The sequence below is a fragment of the Chamaea fasciata genome, unplaced genomic scaffold, assembly GCF_029207755.1.
Source record: "Chamaea fasciata isolate MVZ Bird 193981 ecotype frontalis unplaced genomic scaffold, bChaFas1.0.hap1 SCAF_20, whole genome shotgun sequence".
In the NCBI taxonomy this organism is placed as follows: domain Eukaryota; kingdom Metazoa; phylum Chordata; class Aves; order Passeriformes; family Sylviidae; genus Chamaea; species Chamaea fasciata.
In genome coordinates this window covers 8,618,636-8,637,200 of record NW_027094105.1, presented here as the reverse complement: position 1 = coordinate 8,637,200, position 18,565 = coordinate 8,618,636, and the positions used below count along the sequence as shown (strand labels likewise).

At 50.2% G+C, this 18,565-nt stretch overlaps 3 protein-coding genes across 3 annotated transcripts; 1 reads left to right on the top strand and 2 right to left on the bottom strand.

The window, feature by feature from the left end:
- Window positions 1-124: 124 nt before the first annotated feature.
- ENTR1 (endosome associated trafficking regulator 1) lies at window positions 125-2,621 on the bottom strand. The gene is made up of 7 exons (XM_066201417.1): window positions 2,481-2,621; window positions 2,221-2,403; window positions 1,689-1,762; window positions 1,425-1,536; window positions 1,232-1,294; window positions 554-690; window positions 125-284 (listed from the first exon to the last, which is right to left on the bottom strand). Exons 1-7 carry the CDS (start codon window positions 2,610-2,612, stop codon window positions 191-193), a joined length of 795 nt encoding a protein of 264 aa, XP_066057514.1. The 5' UTR covers window positions 2,613-2,621; the 3' UTR covers window positions 125-190.
- A 189-nt stretch (window positions 2,622-2,810) lies between these two features.
- Window positions 2,811-8,957, top strand: PMPCA (peptidase, mitochondrial processing subunit alpha). Its single transcript, XM_066201346.1, has 13 exons — window positions 2,811-2,886; window positions 3,065-3,267; window positions 3,388-3,467; window positions 3,771-3,853; window positions 4,148-4,242; window positions 4,390-4,490; window positions 4,827-5,090; window positions 5,303-5,395; window positions 5,644-5,762; window positions 6,203-6,293; window positions 6,401-6,463; window positions 6,836-6,980; window positions 7,258-8,957. Exons 1-13 carry the CDS (start codon window positions 2,834-2,836, stop codon window positions 7,425-7,427), a joined length of 1,560 nt encoding a protein of 519 aa, XP_066057443.1. The 5' UTR covers window positions 2,811-2,833; the 3' UTR covers window positions 7,428-8,957.
- INPP5E (inositol polyphosphate-5-phosphatase E) lies at window positions 8,954-18,540 on the bottom strand. Its single transcript, XM_066201345.1, has 11 exons — window positions 18,429-18,540; window positions 16,637-17,689; window positions 15,000-15,123; window positions 14,698-14,795; window positions 14,043-14,167; window positions 13,803-13,922; window positions 13,332-13,439; window positions 12,445-12,606; window positions 11,815-11,930; window positions 11,322-11,458; window positions 8,954-10,320 (listed from the first exon to the last, which is right to left on the bottom strand). The coding sequence occupies exons 2-11, from the start codon at window positions 17,476-17,478 to the stop codon at window positions 10,188-10,190; spliced, it is 1,965 nt and encodes a 654-aa protein (XP_066057442.1). The 5' UTR covers window positions 17,479-17,689; window positions 18,429-18,540; the 3' UTR covers window positions 8,954-10,187.
- Window positions 18,541-18,565: the final 25 nt, after the last annotated feature.

Below are 18,565 nucleotides of genomic sequence, written 5' to 3'. Positions count from 1 at the left end.
CGGCCCCAGCCCCGCAGGAACTGGGGTAATTCTGCTCCGTTCCGGGTTCGGGGTTCCACTGCCTGTGGCTGAAGGGATGGAGAAGCCAGGGCTGCAGTTTGGCGCGTGGAAATGAGGCCAAGTATCAAAAATTCGCTTTTTAGTAATGGTTTCCATAAAAAAACAAAGTCCTTCGTGTTGTGTGAGTCACTCACTGTCCGTCCTCTGACACCTCAGAGATTCTGTCGATGGATTTCAGGAGATCAGCAATGAGCTGCAGGGATTCTGCTCCAGACAGTAGCTGCCTGGAACAGGACAGAGCAGTGTTATATGTGAGGACAGGCAGTTTTGGGACAGTTTTCACAGATTCTGTGATTTATCAAGCCTTGAAACTCAGAGACTCCCACTTCCCCAATTATTTTTACTACCTCCACTTGGAGGAGAACACATCGCAGGTAAGAACGTGGAAACATCCTCTGCCCACACAACACAACCCCCTGAATTTAAATCCTAATAAAACCCCACTGGGGACGTTTCTCTGTGCCTGGGAGGGTGCCGGGAGAGCCCAGCTCACCTGATGGACGCTCGGGAGCTGGTTGTGACCCGCAGCAGGTGCTGCAGCGCCACCTCCGCGTTCTGCTTGGCCGCGGCCAGCCCCGCCTGCCCCGCCCGCAGCGCCGCCTCCTCCAGCCGGCAATTCCTCAGCTCGGCCTGCGAGGAACGGGCAAAAATCCACGTGAAACACCCCCAGATAATCTACAGCCAATGGAAACATTCACACAGCAGTCCTATGGGTGTGGGCTGTAATAATTAACTAATTATTAGACAGCAAATACTATAAAATAATGTAATAAAGAGTGATTAGATCCCACAACCTGCCTGGAGGGAGTGTCTTCCCAGAATCAGGGTTGGAAAGGACCTCTGGATGTATCCAGTCCAACCACCTGCCAGGAGACACAGGAATGTTTCCAGGTGGGTTTGAGTGTCTCCAGAGAGGGAGACTCCACACACTCCCTGGACAGTTTGCTCCAGGGCTCTGCTACCCTCCATGGAAAGAAGTTTTTCCTCCTTTCAGTTTCTGTCACTGGGCACCACTGAAGAGTCTGGCACCATCCAGGCCCTCCCAGCCTCTGACAGGACACTCCTAAGCCTGTACTGAACCTGAAAACGTTTTCCTCAGAGCCTGCAAACATCCTTTCCACATCTCAATTCTGAGATGTATCCCCGCAGCCCCAGCAGTGCTGCTCTGTACCTGGAGCTGGGCATTCTCCTGCCTCAGTTTGGCAGCGCTGTTCTCAGCTTTGGCAGCACGTTTCTGCAACAGAACAGAGATTATTGAAACCACAGGGTGCTGAGGAGAAACCAGGCAGCTTGAGCTATGTGGGAATGAGTGATGCCAGGAATTTCTTCTTGACATCTGATCTGAACCTAAAGCCAACACTTACAGTCATCAGCTGGAGGTTCTGCTCCACGTGCTGCACCATTGCTTCCAAATCCTGGGCTTCTTTTTCTTCTTTGATTTTGTTTTCCTCGAGCTTCTTCTCAAGCTTCCTCATCCTTAAAAAAAATAAGAGATGGCACACTCTTGTAAGGTAATAAAAGTAAGAGTAAGCACTTGTACCATTAAATACTTTAGGAAGGAAATTCTGGGAAAGGATCAAGAATCTCATGGTTTCATGTTATAAGGAAAATGAATTCTTCTCACTCACTTCTCTGCTTGAGTTTCAGACAGAATCTGAAGCTTACTGATCTTGCTTCTCAAAATAGCATTCTCTTCTTTTAGCTAACAAAAGAAAAAAAAATCTTATTAGGTGCATTTTCACAATACCAACAATCCAAGATCATAACAGAATATTCAGCTTTAATACTGGAATTCCTTGTGCTTTCTAATACATTCAAACTTAATTTTACACTCAGTTTACCCATCTGGAAACCACTGTGGGGCACAGGAACGTGGCACTGAACCACCAGAGCAAATGTGGCTAATTAATGCTGCCGATTCTAAATAAACGTGCCCTCAAGGGGCAGGAACACGAGGAAGTCACCTGGGTCATGTGCAGGGCAGTAGGACAGAGAAAGTACCGGACCCAATCATGCTGAAAAGCACATTTCCAGACCTAATTCTCTTCTTCAGCAGCTCTTGGTGGCAGCAGGCAGTGACGCCGACTTAGGTAAGAGCCCAGCGCCCAGCTCAGAGCTGGTTTGGCAGGGAAAGGTGCCGGGAGGGCGGGCAGCGCTCACCTGCTCGTAGCTCGGCTGCCGGGGGCACACACGCTCCGGCCCGCTGCCCAGGTGGGCCTGCTCCACGGCCAGCGGCTGGTAGCTCTCGCTCCATTCCTCCTCCTCCTCCTCCTCCTCCTCCTCGTCCGCCAACTCTGCGGGCACCGCGGGCAGCGGCGGCACCACGGGCCCGGGCCAAGCTGCCTGCGGACGGCACAGCGGGGCTGAGGTGGGCGTCTTGACGGGACGGATCCCGGCCGCGCTGCCGCGCAGGGCCTTACCTGTGTGTCACCGCCCGCGCCGTCAGCGCCGCGGGACTTGGAGCGGACGAACTCGCGGAAGGAGAACGGGTTGGGCTCGGCCGGATCCCCCGGCGGCAGCGGCTCCGCCACCGGCAGCGGCGGCGCCGCCATGGCCGCCTGAGGGCGCGGCGGGGCGGGGCCTCGCCCTCGCAGCGGACCAATAAACACGCGGCCTCCGCTGCCACACCCAATGAGCCCCCGCCCTCGTACCGCCCAATCTCGACCCCGCCCTCTCCCCGCCTAATGAGGCCCCGCCCCCTGCACGCTCGATGCGGCCACGCCCCGCATAATGAGGCCACGCCCCCTGACCCCGCGCTCCCGGTGGCGGCAAGATGGCGGCGGCCATGGCGTGGCTGCGGCGCGGCGCCTGCGGCCCGGCCCGGCGGTGAGCGCGGCCCCGGCACCGCGCGGGGAGGGCAGGGCGCTGGGGACAGCCGGGGGGGACGGGCGGGGACGGGCGGCAGCGCTCGGGATCCGCTCTGGGACGGGGGATCAGCGCTCGGTAGCGGCCTCGGCGGAGGGGCGCGCCCGCAGGCCGTGACGGTGTCCCCGGTGTCCCGCAGGTGCGGGCTGGCGGCCGGCCGGAGCTACAGCGGCGGCGGCGCTTACCCCGGCGTGTCGCTGACGTGCCCGCTGCCCGGCGTGCCCAAGGCCGTGTTCGCGGCCGCCGAGAGCCGGGAGCGCTTCGAGACGCGGGTGACGGTGCTGGAGAACGGGCTCCGCGTCGCTTCCCAGAACAAATTCGGGCAGTTCTGCACCGTGGGCAGTGAGTACCCGGCGGGGCCGGGGGCGGCCGGGGTCACCTCGGCTCCCCCCGAGCCGCGGGTGCGGTTGTGAGAAGCGCGGGTGTAAAAGTCACGCTGGTTTGTTCTTTTCTTTGCACCAGTTCTGGTGAATTCGGGATCAAGACACGAAGCGAAATACCTCAGTGGCATCTCCCACTTCTTGGAGAAACTGGCGTTCTCTGTGAGTACTGCCCAAATGTGCACGGGGCGGGGAGGGGCAGCAGCCTGACCCGCGGGGCTCTCTGCTCTTCAGCTCCTAAAACAGCCGGGACAGCTTTGATGGAGACACAGAATCTTAATTGCTTATTAGTTATCCTGATTGTAATTATATTTTGGAAGTCTTTGTGGTTTCACCTCCAAGGCTGGCATGTAGTGATCAAACCATTTAACGGAAGGAATGTAGAAGATGTTCTGGGTTGCACTGAAGGGTTATAAAAACAGTGGATGCTTTACTAATTAATAATACTGGTGTCTTCTTCCTTAGTCCACAGCTCAGTTTGGCAGCAAAGACGAAATTCTCCTCACCTTAGAGAAGCACGGAGGCATCTGTGACTGCCAGGCATCCAGGTGGGGTTTTTCTGCTCTTACCTGGGTGTTGTGGCACTGACAGCACTTTGGATCTCTTTTTCTGGTGTGGGGCAGCAAAAGCCACTTTTTGTTCCCAAGCTGCAGAAATCCATTTGTTTGGGCTGCTGGGAAGCTACAAAAGCGAGCCTGAAAGGATTATAAAACTCAGATTAATTTCCTTTCAGAAGCATTTAATGATTCAAACAGCTCCATCTGTGATTTCCTGACACTGAGATGACACTGACTGAGCCCAGAAGTGGCTTCTCAGTGCAGAACCTGTTTTTTGTGCTGCAGGGACACCATCATGTATGCAGTGTCTGCTGATGCCAGAGGTCTGGACACCGTGGTCAACTTGCTGGCTGATGTAACACTCCAGCCCAGGTTATCAGGTCTGGCAACACAACCCTCTGCCTCGAAAAAAAAAAAACCAAACCCATTTCCAACACTTGGCTTGCTCAGAATTCTCTCAGAAGTGACCTTGCAGCAGCTGGGTGTTGTGTGGAGGGGTTGCCATCCCTTGTTTTGTCTCGTTGCAGATGAGGAAATCGAGATGACCCGAATGGCAATAAGGTTTGAGCTGGAGGATCTGAATATGAGACCTGACCCAGAACCTCTCCTGACAGAAATGATCCACGCGGTAACACGCTGGGAATTCCACCCTGCCTGCAGCCTCCTGCTGCATTCCCTTCCTCCTGCTTTTTTGGCAGCTTCAGGGTTTATTTTAGACTGTTCTAAAAGCAGATTTTTTTTGTTGCTCAGTTTCTGTGATGGGAGAATTGGCAGAATTTCACTCTGAAATCCAGCGTTCTCCACATGTGGAAGATCCTAACCCAAACTAAAAAAAAAATCCTGTAATCCTCAGCTTTTCCTCTCTCAGACATAGACTTAATTCCAAAGCAAAAAGAGGTTCAGGGAGGGGTTCAGGGAAAAACAAAGTGTTCTTTGTGACTTTAATGTGTCTCTTCCCTTTTAGGCAGCCTTCAGAGACAACACAGTGGGGCTGAACAGGTTCTGCCCCGTGGAAAACACGGACAAAATCAACCGGGACGTGCTGCACTCGTACTTGAGCAGTTACTACACCCCGGAGAGGATGGTCCTGGCTGGCGTGGGCATTGAGCACGAGCACCTGGTGGAGTGTGCCAGGAAATACCTGCTGGGGGTGCAGCCCGTGTGGGGCTCTGGGCAGGGCAGGGCTGTGGACAGGTCCGTGGCTCAGTACACCGGAGGCATCATCAAGGTACGTGGTGAAGGTGGCATCCAGGACCTTGCTGGGATTTTCTGGTTTTTCTACAGGCTTTTGCTTTTTTTTAAAGTTACATTTCATGAGTATGAGCCCAAATGGGCCATGACAGCTGTTAATTGAGTGGCATGGTAATTATTTGGAATGTATCAGGCTGGGTGTGACAGCTTTGAGAATTGGTGTTAATAATCCCTCTGCCCTTCCCATAGGTGGAAAAGGACATGTCAGATGTGAGTCTGGGCCCTACGCCCATCCCAGAGCTCACCCACATCATGATTGGGTTAGAAAGCTGCTCATTTTTAGTAAGTATGAACTTAAAATCCTTCATTTTGCTTGCCCTATACTTGGAGAATCCCAGGAACACTGACTCACCACACAAACATTGACAATTTTGCTGCTGCACATAAAAACAAGCAGCACTTCCCATGACAATTTGCTGAAGGCCTTGACCTTCACACTTCTCTTGTGCTGTGGGGTTTTTTTCTCCCCTTTACTCACCCCAGACCCTTGAGAGCTCTGCCATTTACCTGAGTGTTCTGTTCCAATCCAGGAGGACGATTTCATTCCTTTTGCGGTGCTAAACATGATGATGGGAGGTGGTGGCTCTTTCTCAGCTGGAGGGCCTGGCAAGGGCATGTTCACCCGGCTGTACCTCAATGTGCTCAACAGGTTGGTTTGTCTTGCTCTTTAAGGGGTGGAAGAAACAATCTCGTAGCAGGTTTACATGGAAAAAAAAAAAGGAAACCCCACCAGGTTTTCCATCAGTTTGTTCTGCTTGGAACGTGGGACTGGTGTGGCAGTTGGCATTTTGGGAGGGTGAAAGTAAAGGGGAGAAGTGACCAGGAATTCTGTTTCCTTCCACTGGTCCTGTCCGTGCTTTAATCAGGGAATGTTAACAGGATTGGCTCTGCATTGTCCTGGCTTTGGTCTCAAGGATTCAAGAGGAGAGAAGGGAGTAGATGCCACATGCACAAATTGTCAGAGGCAAGGATTGCATTGCTGAGAATCCTGAAAATGCCCTAGGAGTCAAAATGCTCACTGTCAGTGTTTAATTTTTACATGGTAAATTCTGGGGTTTCAATTTTAAAATACTGTTTGTATACTCACAGGCACCACTGGATGTACAATGCCACCTCTTACCACCACAGCTATGAGGACACAGGTCTCCTGTGTATCCATGCCAGTGCAGATCCAAAACAGGTACAGAGTCCTGTATTTAAACAATAACCACATCTCTCAGTACCAGAGAGTTCTGTGGACACAAGAAGCATTGCTCTGATCTTCTTTCCATGATCTGTTTTCCCCAGGTCCGGGAGATGGTGGAAATCATCACCAGGGAATTCATCCTCATGGCAGGAGCAGTGGGAGAGGTCAGCAGCACATTTGAGTTTGCAGATGGTCTTTGAGCTGAAATAATCCCTGGAAGTGTCCAGAGCCAGGCTGGACAGGGCTTGGAGCAATTTGGGATAGTGGAAGGTGTCCCTGCCCATGGCAGGGGGTGGAAGTTGTTGGGATTTAAGGTCCTTTCCAACCCAAACAAGTCAGGGATTCTGTGAATGCATTGCATTGACTGTGCTGGAATGGATTTTTACAGATAATTTTGTTACATATTTCTGTAAAAGGATACAGCAGAATTAACAATGCATCCACAAAGAGAGAGAGGTGTCTGCAGAACTCTTCCTGTTACCTTATATTACAGAGCAGCAACCAGAATTTTTTTTTTATTTCCTGCTCATTCACAGGTAGAACTTGAGAGGGCAAAGACACAGCTCAAATCCATGCTCATGATGAACCTGGAGTCTCGGCCAGTGATCTTTGAAGATGTGGGGAGGCAGGTTTTGGCAACAAACACAAGGAAGCTACCTCATGAGCTCTGTGCCCTCATCAGTGAGTAGACAATGCTTTGCCTTGCTTTGAGGGAACTGTAGGTACACTTAAAATATTTTTGTAGTACTGATGAAAGCCTGGGGTGATAAATACTACAGAAATACATTTCAAACTGAGCTTAGTTCAAGCTAACACAGGGCTTATTTTAGTTCAGAAGGAAGGGAAAATGAGAGTCATGGTAGAAAGACACGGAGTTGGTTTCCTGAGCATCGGCCTAAAGCTGCTTTGTGCTGTTCACAACGGACCTGTCACAGCTCTGCCTTTTTCCTCTCTGCAGGTCAGGTGAAACCCGCTGATATCAAGAGGGTGGTGACTAAGATGCTGCACAAGAAGCCAGCAGTGGCTGCCCTGGGTGACCTGACAGACCTGCCCAGCTACGAGCACATCCAGGCCGCCCTCTCCAGCAAGGACGGGCGGCTGCCGCGGCTCTACCGCCTCTTCCGATAGAGCAGCCCCTCCTGCCCGGCCTCAACGTCCCTTCTTTTTTAATGGTTTTTTGGTTGGTTTTTTTTTTTTTGATTCTCATGTTGCTGTACCACCCTTCCTCTCCCCCCAATGCTCCCAGGCATTCCGTGCAGCCATGGAGCTGAGCAAAGCTGCTTCAGAGCCCTGGACTGTGAAGAGCTCGTGTAAGGAGCCAGCGCTGGCTCTGGAGGAGGAGTTTGACCCTCTGAGTAGGTTACAAGACAAGATGGGTGTTGAGACCCTTCTCTTGGCTTTGGGGAGAACAGAGCGAGCCAAACATTCATCACTACGATGAAAGCACGTCTCTGAGCAGTCACTGCCTCTTCATCACCCCAGCAGTGAGTGGGGCTGTCACATGAGGCCCCACTGTGCCCTTCCTGAGGAATGTGTGGCACCTTTTAAACACCTTGAACTCAAAAAATATTTATAACCGTTACCAAGGTGAACAAAGACTTGGTCAAACTGAATTAGGAAAGTAATAGTTACTGTCCCTGTGAAGTTAGGCAAAAAGTTTCCTGCAATCCAGATTTTGTTACAAATCATGGATCCGTTTCATCAGTGTAACTTGCCATCTGACAAGGAGTCACCCACCTGGGAATAACTTCATCATCTTGCTAGAGCTCCAAGGAAAGCAGACCAATGACAGAACCAATTTTCTGTGGAGTTCCTCTGCAGAAGTACTGTACGTAATGGACACTTGAGAACGAGATCGGTCCTATTCTTTAGGTTTTTCACTTGGACATGAACTGTGCTAAAGAATAAAATTTCTTTTCCTCCAGAGTTGCTGTACAAACAGTTATTAAAGGAGTTGCTGCTGCTTCACCTTAAACTCGTGCCTCATTTCCTCAGTGTCACCCAGATGGACTTAAGGCCTTGCAAAACGACACAGTCAGTCTCCCAGCAGAGGTATGGCTCAGCTGGAAGTCAAGATAACAAAAATCACAACATTTAGAAACAGGATCTTGACTGACACCACATCGCACAAAGCCAAGTGCCACACGTGTGACACGCTGAAGAAATGGAGACTCAAAAAAAAGGGGAATAAACCACTGGATTTATATAATCCCCTGCTACATGGGTTTAAAAGTACAAGACAGCTGCATTGCAGCTCTTCACTGCTAGATGTGTATGGTGAGGAGCAATCCAGCTGGGAGCAGAGCACTCTGAGGCTGCTGTTACCTGCTTTGCCCCATCCTTTCCTCGTGCAATTCAAAGAAAACGTTGCATTGCTTCCTGCAGAGCCCACAGTGTGGAAGTCCTGTTCAGTCGTTGTGTATGCTTGTGAGGAAATAAAGAGACCTCTGAACAACTGGAGCAAGTGGTAAGAGTTGTGAAATTCATCTGCCAAGGGTTTCCTGAACTGGCAAATGGAGCATGCTTTGTTCAATGCGAGCAATTGCAGAGAAATCTGTCCCACCCCTCCAGCTGAAGACAACTGGCCCAGGTCACCCAAAGACACACCACCCAAAGAACTCTGGTTTCTGACAACAATAAAAGCTGGTTCTCAGTTAAGGTATTGCATTAATTTATTTTTATTCCTTTAAAAAGAAAGGAAATCCAAATACCTGATGGCTACAGACAGGTCAGTGCCATAAATGTACCGCAGAACAGGAGCCTGTCTTGGACAGGTTGCATAGTCAGCAGCACTTCCTCCAAGGTGTTTGCATGATGTTTTAGGTCCTAAGGTGATTAATGATCCCATCTGTGCCCATGAGGAGTTCTTAATTATTAGCTGTACTTAACAGTTCACCAGTGCCATACTGGTCCTTGTGGTATATATAGCCTTAAGACAACACTACTTGAAAAATAGCAAGTTATTCACAGTTTACTGATCCGGAAAAATAAAACCAAAAGGAATTGACTGTGACTGGAGGTAATGGAGCTGTGTGGAGCTGAGTGGCTGCAGCTGCTCTGCAAACCTCCCTGGTGCACTCACTAGGCATCACTTTGGTGAAGCATCACACAGTGCCTGTTCTCAGCTAAATGCCAGCTGCTGCTGCTGAAGGCAGGTAGTGCTTGATCAGCCCTGGGGAGGACAAGTGAGTTCAGGAAGGGATTGCTTCAAGCAGTCTCAGCAGACAAATAAATGGCCTGAGAGTTTGGTATTTACCCCCTTAGTAACAGAAGGCCTATAGAATGATTATTGAAAGGCAATGTTTCTACACTTCAATGTACAGGAGTACATTCACACACAATTTGCTGTAGAGGACCCAAAAAGCCCAACACAGGAGCACCATCCCTACACAGAACTGCCATGAACTGGTCCCTCTTACTCCTTGCACAGAGTATCAACACTTGGCTACAGAGAAGGAGCAAACCCAACCCCACACTGGATGGAAGTTAATCTGACCAAACCAAAGAGACAAACAAAGAATTCACCTTTCTGCAAGCTCTTCTTAGGTCCCCTGCCCCTGGGTGATGCCAGTTCCAGCAGCTGTGCCCCTGCATGGAGGGGAACCAAGGGTCTGCACCCAGTGGCTTCCTAAGATAGTCTGGTTAAAAATAAATCAATTACACCAGCTGGGTTGGATGTCTTAAGTAAGTGACTCCTTTTCTTCGGCAGAAGCACTTGAGCTACATGGATTAGCTCATGCAGATGAATCCAGGATGAGGTTTAAGACATTCTTCACAAACCACAGCAACTGCCAGAGGTGCTTATGCAGACAATTCCCTGCAGGGTTTGCCATGGCCTGAAATGCTCTTTTGGGGCACCTCCACCACAAGCACTGCAGAGCTCTCAGCTCAGGAAATGCTACAAATGCTGCTGGATCTTTGGTCCTTTTGTTCGCGGCGTTTCAGAAGCTCCCTTGTAGCCCGTCTCCTTATTCCAATTAAATAGAGATCTCTGTCAAACAGCCCTGCAGCCAGGGGGATGCTGCAACAGGAACACAAGCCAAGAGGTCAGGGCATAAATAACATTCTTATTTCCTCAGCGTTTCCCTACTGCTTCATACAACAAAGGCCACAAACCTGATTTTTACTTTCTTAAGGCATTTGGCTGCTGCTGTGGGAGAAATGAGTTACCCTTCCACAGCAACAAGGTAAGGTTTTTCACAATATTTTAAAATGCTGGTTGTAAAAGGGAAATGTCCTTTAAAATTTAGCATGAACTCGCCTGCTTTCCCACATAGAAGACTTTCTGAATGACTCTAAATTAAAACCCACTCATCTGAAAAGCTGAACCAGGTTACTGCTCACTTGGTGTGTTCACTGGTGTGGTTCAATCTCAACAATTCTTACCTTGGTGTATTTTAGAGAGGCCAGAGGAAACTTGATCAGCCCATCACACACTGTTATTTAATGGGTATTCAATAGCCAGAAACAGAAATTCCCATTGTAATTGACTGCTGATCAAATACTTGGAGAAATCACTTTTCTAGATATCCAGGTCTTGAAATTCCTGACCACGTTACTCACTAAAAAAGAGACTAATTCCAAACCAAATTTTCTAAGGACTTCTACTAATAAACCAGCCTACAGTAGGTCATTAAGAACTTGGAGGATCTCAAAATACTCCACTGACATCCAGCTGTGCTGAACTGCAGCCACCACTGGGGAGGGAAAACAGAGCTGATCCTAAAGAGGGAGAGAGGAAGAGAAAAGCTGCCCATGCTGATAGGGAAAACCAAGAGCTGCATCTCAGATAAAACACAGATTTCTATTCCATTCCAGTGGGCTCTGTTTATCCCCCTCAGAAGGATTAAGGGACCTGGCAGCAGGGATTTCAGCTGTCAGTGCAAGCTTTAAGCTCTTACTGCTCTGACCACCAGCATGTACCGGGTAAAACCCAAACAAGGCTGCAGAGATAGACACAGGAGAACATCCAGGGATCGCTGGAGCCACGAGCAATCATGTGGAGCTGCAGGAGGTACTCACTTGTCTCTGCCAGGCCTGACTTTGACACGAAACAAGGCAAACACAGGCCGGTGGTCCGAGGTTTTGATGACAGGACAAGAGGAGTATTTGACAGCCTGGATGTCATCCTTGTAGCGGCTGCGGAACACGACCCGGTCCTGCAGGAGGGAGAGGGGACAGTGATGGGGACTCCCTCTGCACATCATCCGCCCTGCAAAGCAGCACTGCTTCACAAGAGACAAATCCATTCATTCATCACGCTCCACTCAGTGAAATTAACGTGTCCTTGGGTGGGGATCCATTAATGAAGTGTCTGATCCCAAGAGTTGTTCTGTGCCAGCTCTGAGCACAGGGGAGAGCCCCCCCAGACAGGGAAAACGAGGTTAACAGCCTGTGCCAAACTCTCCCTGTCCTCATAAGTTCAACAGTCCTTTCTTCCAGAAGTCCCAGCTGCCCCTAAGCAATAAATCTCAGCACAACTGAATCCCCTTTGACCTCTGAAATCATCCCTTACCGTGTAGGAGGGAGTCCTTTGTTTGGAAGTGGTGTCGTAGCTGTCCTTCCCTATGTCAAACTTGTAGGAAGGACGGAAATGGATATCAGCCTCTTGGAATCCTTTGAAAATAGACCCTGTGAGGGAAAGGGAGAAGAGCATGAACAAACTCCTCCTTCCTGAGAACTGGGCAGTGTGTCTACTAATGCTGGCTAGAAACAACAGCCATGTACATCCCAGAAAAACCTGGGCTTGGGCTCCAGAAAGGGAGCAAGCTGACATGGAGAGGATAAAAAATAACCAGTGGCTGTCTAGTCAGTGGTCAATTAAACAAAGAAGACCTGGTCCTTCCACTTCCCCTTCTGCTGCTTTCCAAACGCTGTTCAAATCTAAATTCCCTGGACACTGGGACAGAATGATGCCCAGGTTATGGAGGAGTCTGATGAAACAGCAGCAGATGGCTTGGGAGGTTACATTAAACAGAGCAAACTGCTACAGCAAAAGGTCCCTTGACACACTGCCACTGCATCTGACAACTGCTGAGTCCCTTTTTTAGGAAACTTAACCAAAGAAGGCAGGAAAGGTCTCCAGGAAATGGGGACTGGGCTGACATGACTCCTGTGTGTAGGGAGATAAAGAGCTGCCCCTCACCTCGACTCATCTCACTGGTCAGCTGGTCATACACCAGGAGCTTGGACACGTCTGTGTCCGGGTTCTGGTTCAGGATGGAATCCACAGTCTCCCGATCCTTGTTCAGCCGGAAGTTGAAGTCACCAAACCAGAAAACTTCATCAAACCGAGTTGTGACGTCACCTGCAAAGTCACACCACAAGTGTTGGAAGACAGGGAGAAATTCTTTCTTTTCACTACCTGGAGATGTGATATTGAGTATGTTTTCTACCTGTGATCACCACTGGATGTGGGAATTAACAACCCAGGAGAAAACAGAACAGAAATGTTAAAAAATCACAGAAGAAGCTGAAAAGAGACCAAACTATCTATAGGACCCAACACCAGAGGGAACACAAAAAGCTGATGCTACCAGCGGATAAAAGAATATATTCAATTTCCCAGTAAAAGGACCTAATAATTTATCTAGGTATCAAGCTGTCAGCACAGTATTAGGAAACAATAATGGACTTTGGCAAACAATGCTCTACATGAAAAGTGACACAATTCCCTTAAATTTTGAAATAAAGTAATTCCTAACTGTCCTAGAAAACACTTGGAAAGTGAAACACATCTGTAGCATTCATAATAATTAAACCCTAATTATCATATTGCTAAAAAAATACATCATGTAAAAATTCCCTTTTGAATTTTCTCTCTCCCGTTCCAATTTTTTTTCTCAAATTACCGAATTCAAGAAAAATAAAATAAATCATGTGATTAATACCCAACTTCAGGCAAAAAGACCTGTAATCTGTTTTTACACAGTCCCAAATTATCCCTCTCCTTGTCTCTTTCTCAGTGCAGACTGAGACAATGCACAGACTCTGCAGATCCGGGCTCCCCCACGCTCAGGGTTTCACACTTACTAGCACTGGATCGATATGGATTTGTGTCCGGAACATTCTTGGGAAGTGTAAGGGCTTGAATGGTTTTATTGTAGTCCAGTTTCCTCTCATTCACTTTACTGTCCCCAGCTGCAAGACAGAAACCCCATTACTGCCAACAATGAATCATTTTCATTCAATGACCACTTCTGGTTACACCAGGAGCTTCCAAAGGGTATCAGACATTTTCCACATGTAAAATGTGACACTGTGGGAGTGTCTGCACTGAAAAATGATGGCAGAAAGAGTGGAAAAAGGGATACAATGGTGCAGAGTTTATTTCTGTTTCCATAAACACAGTTCTTTTTTAAGTTTGTTATGAAACAAACCTCCCCCCTTATCCTCAGCTCAGCAATCCTGAGCTTTGGCTTCAGCCTGTCCTGTTTTTTCACCTCTGTACAGCTCCCTCCTCCCTCCACCAGGACACCCGTAGCAAGATTGCAAATGTCTCACATGTGAAGTGGGAGGTGATGAAGAGAAAGGAGGTCCCAAAAAACGTGAAGCTGATTCCCAGAGCTCCCTTGGTTTTGATCTGAGACACGATTCGGGTTGTGACCGTGGCATACTCCACTTCTGGAAGGAGGAAAAGAAGATGCTGTTACTGAAACGCTTCTGCCAGCGAGCAGGGGGGTTAGAGGAGAGGGAAAAGGGCAGGGCACAGGCTGGCAGCAGCGCCCTCAGCTCCCCACACACCCGAGCAGAACCAGATGAGGTCCCTGCGGATGAACACGGACATGTAGAGCACGCCGTGGGCAGCCGAGTGCAGCAGGACGTAGTGCGGGCCCAGCGTCTCCTGCAGGCGGATCTCCCACTCCCTCCTGCAGGGAGCAACAACAGCTGCATCACACACACAGCACAGGAGACAACAGCCAGGAGAGCAGATCAGCGCTGGGCACACGCAGAAACCCCTCTCACACAGAAAAAAAGTCACGAGCAAAACCTCCCTGCACTGATCTGGCTGCTGAGGTGACATGGAAATCAGCAGAGCTTTGCCAGCAGGATGAAATTCTGTATGCCCTGAGAAGCTGTTCCATCCCTGGAAGGGTCCAAGGCCAGGTTGGACAGGGCTTGGAGCATCCTGGTCTAGTGGAAGGCATCCCTGCCCATGGCAGGGGGTGGCACTGGACAGGTTTTAATGTCCCCTCCAACCCAAACCATTCTGGGACTTTATGATTTACAGATTTCTGTGACTTTCTCCTCTGGTGCTCATGCAGTAGAGTTCAGTCTTGTTAAACGGGTTGATTATTGAAAATATTACGAATATAATGGAGACTATTTCTAGTCTAATTCAAAGCAAAATGATTAGTTAACAGTAAAAGAAGATGGCTCATTACATTGTTTTTGCTACCTGTCTGGACAGCCTTCTTGAACCCCAATGACATACATGTCCTGGGCAAAGTCTGGATCTGTTGGCAATAAGAAGTCATCCAGATTCGCTGGAAGTTCCTATTACGCAAGAAATTTAAAACAAAAAGAAAGAAAAGAAAAGCAGTATTAGTTATGCCAAGATTTATTAGAAAAATCCCTTGTAATTGGACAAAGATGATGACTCGGGAACAAAGTCACAAACAGAAAAACATTCACCCCAGTCCTCTCAGGAGAGCTGGGGTAACTTTACTGCTGCCAAAGTGAAGATCTCTGTGCACCTACCTTCTGCCCCTGCATGTTCCAGGTGGCCACAAAGATTCCCATATTCCGGTTAGGGAAATATCTGCTGAGTTCTTCTGCTCCCATTAAGGCACCACTTGCCAGAAGGCTGCCTTCCAAATAGCTCCTGTGGACACAAGACCCCAAAAACAGCATCTAAGGAAAGGCAATGGCAGCTGGGATATTGATGTGATGTTTGAATCTTGAAGCAATCAAGAATATACCTTTAAGAAGAAGGAATTTAATATTTCTGAATTGTTCTGCTTGCCTAAAGTTCCTTCCAAAGCCAGGACACGAGGGTGATGGTGAGGCTGATGCTGCCCAAGTTCTGTGATGGGAAGGCTGAAGCCATCCAAAGTCTTCAGCCCCACTAAATACTCATCCAGACACAGAAATTGGTTTGATAACCTCAGGTCGCCCAGAGAAGCCGCAGCTGCCCCTGGCAGTGTCCAAGGCCAGGCTGGATGGGGCTTGGAGCACCCTGGGATACTGGAAGGTGTCCCTGCCATGGCAGGGGTGGGACTGCATGAGCTTTGAGGTCCCTTCCACCCCAACCGTCCTGTGATTCCATTAAATTTGAGCACCTTGAAGCAGCTCAGTTTACTTCAAACATAAAAACAGCTCCACCATTCCCAGTGTTCTGGCATCAGGTTTCTCCTAACCAAAAACTCAAACTCACATCCTTCCTTCCAATTCAGCTCACCAAATCTGCTTCAAGAAAATAATTTACAGAGCCTGAGGTCTCAAAATATCCCCTTTGGGAAGGACAGAAGCATCCCACAGCACCTGCCTCTCTGAAGGACACGCTTACAGAGCTGAGGGATGCTGGCACAGGCACTGCACGTTGAATAAGCATTTTTAATCTTGCTTAAGCTCTGCAAATAATGATGAGAGAATAATGTCAGGGTGTTCTGGGCAAGCCAACACTGCCCACCTGGCTCCAGCTGCTTTAGGGAGCAATGAAAAGAAAACCCTTATGGCAAACAATCTATCTTTGTGGCTTTTTAACCAGCTAGTAACACTTTAATTTATGTCAGAATTACTTCCACTCTACTACTGACTCCCACGCTTTGGATCAATGATTAGATTTTTTTCCTCCTGGAGAAGCTGGGGCAGAGGAGCTCCTGTAGGATACTGGAGTAGTTCCCAGCACATAATTTGATCCTGCCAGAAACCAAACAATTGCAACATCTGCTCAGCACCTCACAGGACTGTGATAATGCTGCATGACAATCTCAATTTAAAATATCTGGTGTGGTTTTTTTTGTTTTTTTTTTTTTTTTCCCCCGAAATTTATCCTTTGGGTTCAAGCCCAATGCACTTTTAGATTTTTCTAAAAAAACAGTTTTCCCAGCTGCTGGCACGCAGAGCCATCGCTTCTTAATTCTCAAACCAGATTATGTTAACATTACAAGGAAACTGACAGCAAATCAGACTCGCATTTATGAAAACACTTAGCTAAAAGGAGCAAATGCAGAGCTTTTGTACTGATCTCTTCAGCTTCCAACTCTCCCCACAGCAGGTTAAATAACACAGGACGGCCTTTGTGCTTTAGCAGGAGCTCCCTGGCCCTGCCCAGTGGGATTCTCCTCCCTGCTGACACCCCAAAAACCAGGAGCAAAGCCGGGGGAAGCCCCTACCTGCTGCGAACATCCTTGGCTCGGATGGGAGTGAGCACGCTGAAGGTGGATTTCATGGAGTCCGTGGAGCAATTGTCATAGAGAGACCCATTGCCCTGCAGCCGGGAGTCGCTGAGGCTGCTGCTCACCCTGCCGAACTTGTGCTGAGAATAATGTCGGTAATCCAGGCAATCTGCGTCGATCCTATTAGCTGTCCTCAGGGAGTGGGAGGCCACGTTGAGCTCCATCGGGGGCAGGGGGCGGGCCGGCATGATTTGGGACAGCCGGGGTTTGCCCCCCGCGAACCCCTTCCCCCGCAGGAGCCCCCCAAAGGCACTGGAGATCTCGGAGGCCCGTTTGCCCAGGTCCGAGGCGCCTCCCCGGCTCTTCCCCCCCGGACTGGCTTCCAAGGCGTCTGGTGAAGTGTGCAAGGAATCCTGCGGGCAGCAGGGATTGCAGGGGCTGGCCCTGCCCCTGCTGGGAGGGCTGGGGGACGCTTCCTGCAGGGACCCGTTGGAGGAGCTCGTCTCGTTGGGATCAGTCAGACTTTCCTGGCTTGTTCTAAACCGTCTCCACTTCCTCCAGCTCTTTTCATCCAGGGATGCAGCACGTTCCAGCCGGGGCTTCCGAGGGGGCCTTGGAGTGATCGATTTAATTTTCATGTTGGCTTTGAGTTCTTCCGGCAGAAGCTTTAAGGTCTCGCTTATGGGCGTGCTTATCTTCGGAGGTGCTCCATCGCCCCCAGCCTCCTTTTTGGCGGCTTTTCCAGCTTTTTTTGCCTGCAGGTCCTGTACTGCTCCACCCTCCATGCTCCGAGTAAGACACACCCTCGAGTGCTGCGGAAATCCATTTGGAGTACTCATTGTCCCCCCAGGTACAGGCTGTGGATGCTGCTCCAGGTGAAAAGTTCCTCAAAGCATAGTTTCCTTCCCTTTATCACCCTGTGGGTTCACAGGGCTTTACTCAGCCAGCAAGACATGGGAATTGCAGACAGCTCAGCCTTTAGCTGGGAGTGAAGGGCAGGTGAACGTGCAGGCAGATGCATTGTCTGCAAAATTCCAAGACGTGGGATACCTGGATTCCCCCAAGAGAAAGATGTAAGAATGAAAAGTTACCGAGCTGCAAACGGTACTCCTTGATCAGAAAGCATCTCCTTGCAGGACCTCCCTCTAGCACAACTCACACCTTAACGTGACCTTGTTAGAAAAGCACTGTTATTTCCCGTTTTTTTTCCCCCCAAAAGCAGAGCAGAGACCTCATGCCTGCTGCAGACATCACGGCTGTGTACAGCCTTCTTTAAGGAAAGGCTGTGCGCCCTGCTAGCACGAAAGGAAATTTAAGCTGCACAGCAGCCACAGCTCGTCGTCCTTGCTGTACACACGGCGTCACCAGCACGACCAGCCCGCAGCCCGAGGCCAGGAAATTTCCAGCGATCCCACAGCCGGGAAATCGCTGCCGCCTTGTCCTGCCTTGCACCAACTCCGCTGACACCGAGGGAATAACCCCGAGGGCGGCTTTAGGGTACGGAAAAGGGCTTCGAGTACATCTCTACACGAGGGGAAGCACCTCGTCATTCTGCGGCTACCGCGGGCCAGCCTCCCCCGGCCCTGGGAGGGCACCAAGCGGTGAAGGCAGCCCAGGGCGAGGGTCGGGCACCGAGCGGCCGCCGCCCGCGCCCCCCGGCCGGGCAGGACGGCCCCGGCCCCGGCCCTCACCCTCACCCTCACCCTCACCCTCACCACGGCCGCGCCTCCCGCCCGCCGGGGCCGCCCCTTCCCCGCCGCTGCGGGCGGGAGACGCAGCCCGACCTCACCGGTTCCTCACGGCTGGTGGCCGGTGTCCGCGGTAACAGCGGCGGTGCCGGTGGCGGTGCCGGTCCCGGTGGCGGTGGCGGTGCCGCTGCGGCCGCCCCGGCCCGGCCGTGGCAACGGGGGCAGCGCTGGGCCGGGC